Here is a 3,933-nt window from a genome sequence, read left to right as displayed (position 1 = left end):
TTTTCAGAGGTAAACTCTCAACTTTATTTCTGGGTTTTTCGGATCAGCAAAACAAGATACATGGACGTGCATAGGATAAAATGGTAAATATCTCAGAAATCGATGGATTTCAACAGTCAGGATCACATGTTAGCTTGAGCGCAAACGTGCCAACTTGGAACATAAAAATTACATCCCTCTAATCTCCATCGCCCTTTACATCTTGGCTTCTCTGTATGTCACCCAATCACTGAAATTAGTTTGAACATTCAGATTCCTTTTCAAGGGTACCTCAGTGCCAACCCTGTTTAGGAAATGAGGTTCATTCCTTCACAATACCCACATGAAGACTCACATCTAAAGAGGAGAATATGCAGCACCCATTTCACATGATCTCATTACAACTTCTCGGATCTTCAACCTCCCATCAGAATTCCACACCATCTCCCTCCAAGTGCAAGTTCCCCAGATTCCTACACTCAAGGGACATCTTGGGGAACTTCTCATTTCAAACTCAACCTCCGTGCTCGTGGCCTCTTCTTACTCCCACCTTCTGGTTAGTTCATCGAGAAGGAGGAAAATCTCCAACTCCATTTCACAGCCTCAATCCTCTCCCTTTAAGGAGAAGAGCCCCTGCAGGGCGCCACCCCCTTTTGGGAGGGTTCTCGGGCCCCACCAACCTGTAAGCTGGTTACTCCAGACAACATCCCTGGTGGTCCCCTTTCACACACTCCATCCTGCAAAGGGCAGGAACCAAAAGGGGGTCAATATTGGGGGTCTCCCCACAATAACTTGATACATCCCATTATACCGTGTAACTTAAGGAAACCTCTGCTTCTCAAGGTTACACGACTCTTATGGCCAGACATACACCCCCGCCTCTTACCTATTCAACCAAGAGACATCAAACTTTCTTCACATTCAGGAAACAATGGAAAACCTGGCTCCAATCAGGCCCTGAATCCCTAAACAACCCCTAACTTCAGTTCCCATGGCTCACAAGGGCTCCAGAGCCTCATTCTTACCCTAATATTTCACTCATACTAAACTCATTTTTGTATTTTTGTAACTACAGTAAATGGTTTGTATTTGCAATATTTATAATATCATTTTTCCTTTCTATGTATAATACCTGTTTATAATATCCTATTTATGTTACCTAACTTTAACTACATGCTGTAATATTTATTGATGGAAATGTAATGCCAACATTTTTGCTGTGACTCACTTTGAAGTCCTTAGCAGAAAAAGCATGACACAAAGAAATGATGATGATGATGAAATTTTCCCACACCTCCCCAATCCAGAAGGATGTGAAATAAAATAAATATTTTCAGTTAAATTCCCGTAACTCCTAATTAAACTTGAAGGTGATAGCAATAAATTATTCAAGAAAACACTCAAAAACTCATGAAATTTGCCTAGTTTTATTTGATTTTTTCTAGGAATTTTTTAAAATTTTAAAGCAGTATAAAATAATTTTTTTAATTCCCTTACATTCTGTGGTTGAAAAAATGTGCAAGTATTCTTGGCATCTTTTCATCTTCCCAGCCTGTAACAGTCTGCAGGTTTTTAATAGTGTGTTCTGGGCATGGTATTAGTTGAGATTCAATTGCAGTGGCCTCCAAAACACTGCATTAGTGAGAAATTCTTAAATGGTGCATCTTATCCCCAAAGCTTTTATTTCCTGCCATACCTTGACTATAGTAAAAATGTATTTGCAATTATCATCAGATGAGCGTTAACTGGCCTACAGAGTCTGCTAATGAGTTTTATAATTCTTAAATTTAGACTTGGAGCAAACTTAGAATTCAAGGAAGTACAGGACAAGAACAGAGAGCCCTGATCATTGGAGAAGTAAGGATAAATCTGGCAGTCAACAAGAGTCTTCAATATATACTACATATTCAGACTCTACTTCCCGACCAGATGCTACGCCTAATTCGGCGGTCTCTACATTTCTCATTTATTTAGTTCCACTGTCCTTTGCTTCTGGCTACCCTAGCCCCCAAGTTTATATTTCCTTGTTTGATGTAACTTTTGCTTCTTTGTTAAATAGTTTATTCAGTTAACCCCCTTGTTCTATGTAAACCGATTTGATATGAATCTATTCATGAAGGTCGGTCTAGAAAAGTATTAAATAAATAAATAAATAAATATGAGTAGGTAATATGGGCACACTGGGTTGGCTTATTCATCTTCATATGCCTTTGTGTTCCATACCTTCCACAGTAGATACTTTCACAGAGTGAGTCTAGACATCATTTGTCTTTTAACCAAGCCTTTGATGCCGGTATAAAACCTTTGCCAGAGCTTTCTTCACTTCTTGGTTCCTCAGGCTGTAGACGATGGGGTTGAATACAGGAGTCACCATTGAATAGAAGACAGACACCACTTTGTCCCAGTGAAATCTTGTCCTTGCCGTGGGTCGGATGTATATAAAAATCACTGACCCATAGTAGATGCTCACCACAGCAAGGTGGGAGGTGCAGGTGGAGAAAGTCTTTTGTCGCCCAAATGGGGACTTGATGCGTAAGACAGTGGAGATGATGTGAACGTAAGATACCAAGGTGAAGAAAAAGCAGCAAAGTATTACAGACCATGCAAATGCAAAATAGGTGACCTCCGCCAGGGAGGTGTCAGTACAGGAAAGTTTTAGCAGAGGGGCAAAGTCACAAAAGAAATGGTCAATGTTCTGGGGACCACAAAAGTATAAGTTGGAGACCATGACAGCTGGCATAAAGGGAGCAAAATGTCCTGCAGTCCAAGCAAAGAGCGCCAGATAGCCACAGACCCTGCTGGTCATAATAGTTGTGTAATGCAAGGGGCGACAGATGGCTAGGTAGCGATCGTAAGACATAACGGCCAACAAGAAGTGCAAGGTCACCGAAAAGTCAGAGACAAAATAGAATTGAATGATGCAGCCCTGAACTGAGATGCTTTTGTTCCCCGTCACCAGACCGACCATCATTTTGGGGATGATGGCATTGGTGTAGCATATTTCCAAGACGGAAAAGTTGGAGATGAAGAAGTACATGGGCTTGTGCAGGTGTTGCTCTGCTCTCACCGTGCCAATAATGAGGAGATTTGTTGTGATGGTGAAGATGTAGATGGTCAGAAAGATAACAAAGAGGGCAATCTGAAGCTGGGGAATGGCAGCGAATCCCACCAGAATGAATTCTGTCACAAAGGTGTTGTTTGCTCGTCCCATTGCTTCATAGTTCAGATCCTTATAAGAGAAGAACACAGAAAGATATTAGGATGACTCTGTAACACAAAAAAGCAATATAAGCTTAATCAATGGAGAACAAAGCTGTGAATCTGTAGATCTGAGGTCCCATTACTTTGAAGCAGAATGCTGTAATTACACCACGTGAATTCTCTCTATTTCTGGCTTGCCCATACCCGTTCCTTGAGCACTGCATGTGCCTTCTCTCCTCCTCTGTCCAGGGTTCTCCATGTGCCTCTCCCTCCAAGGGCCTGTGAGTGCTGACTCCACAGGATCTCCAGTCCCAGCCATCCCAGGGAATGAAAGACCTGAGAGTCAAACCTAGGTCTCCCTCAGGGCAGTGCACAGCACCTGCCACCTAGCCACTGGGCCAGCCCCTCAGGGGGGTCAGATTCAAGGACTGGCCAGAACTCTCTCAGTACTTCCTGTGTGTCTTCCCCGTGATCATTGTCCTTTTTTCTATGTGTAAGTTTAGCCCTGTGCTAAATTTAAGATTTCTCAAAACAATGCTATAATGATCTTTGCTCTTTCTGTTCCTGTGGAATATTTCGTGCTCAGCTTTAATAGGATTGTATTCTATTGGATTTTTTTTCAAGGCCATTCAGATGTTGTTATTTGTAAATGGTTATGGTTTTGGTTTAAATCTGTTGATTTTACTTCTCTTTGTTTATGTTTAACCACGTTTGTATTTTATTTTTGTTTTGTACAACACCCAGAGTTCTTTG

At 41.4% G+C, this 3,933-nt stretch overlaps 1 protein-coding gene across 1 annotated transcript; it reads right to left on the bottom strand.

The window, feature by feature from the left end:
• Positions 1–2,237: 2,237 nt before the first annotated feature.
• LOC115078796 (olfactory receptor-like protein OLF1) lies at positions 2,238–3,275 on the bottom strand. The gene has a single exon (XM_029581828.1). It carries the CDS (start codon positions 3,188–3,190, stop codon positions 2,252–2,254), a length of 939 nt encoding a protein of 312 aa, XP_029437688.1. The 5' UTR covers positions 3,191–3,275; the 3' UTR covers positions 2,238–2,251.
• Positions 3,276–3,933: the final 658 nt, after the last annotated feature.

Source organism: Rhinatrema bivittatum, chromosome 16 (assembly GCF_901001135.1).
Source record: "Rhinatrema bivittatum chromosome 16, aRhiBiv1.1, whole genome shotgun sequence".
NCBI classification, from domain to species: Eukaryota; Metazoa; Chordata; class Amphibia; order Gymnophiona; family Rhinatrematidae; genus Rhinatrema; species Rhinatrema bivittatum.
Note: the sequence above shows the minus strand (reverse complement) of the source record. Positions and strands in the feature narration are given on the sequence as shown.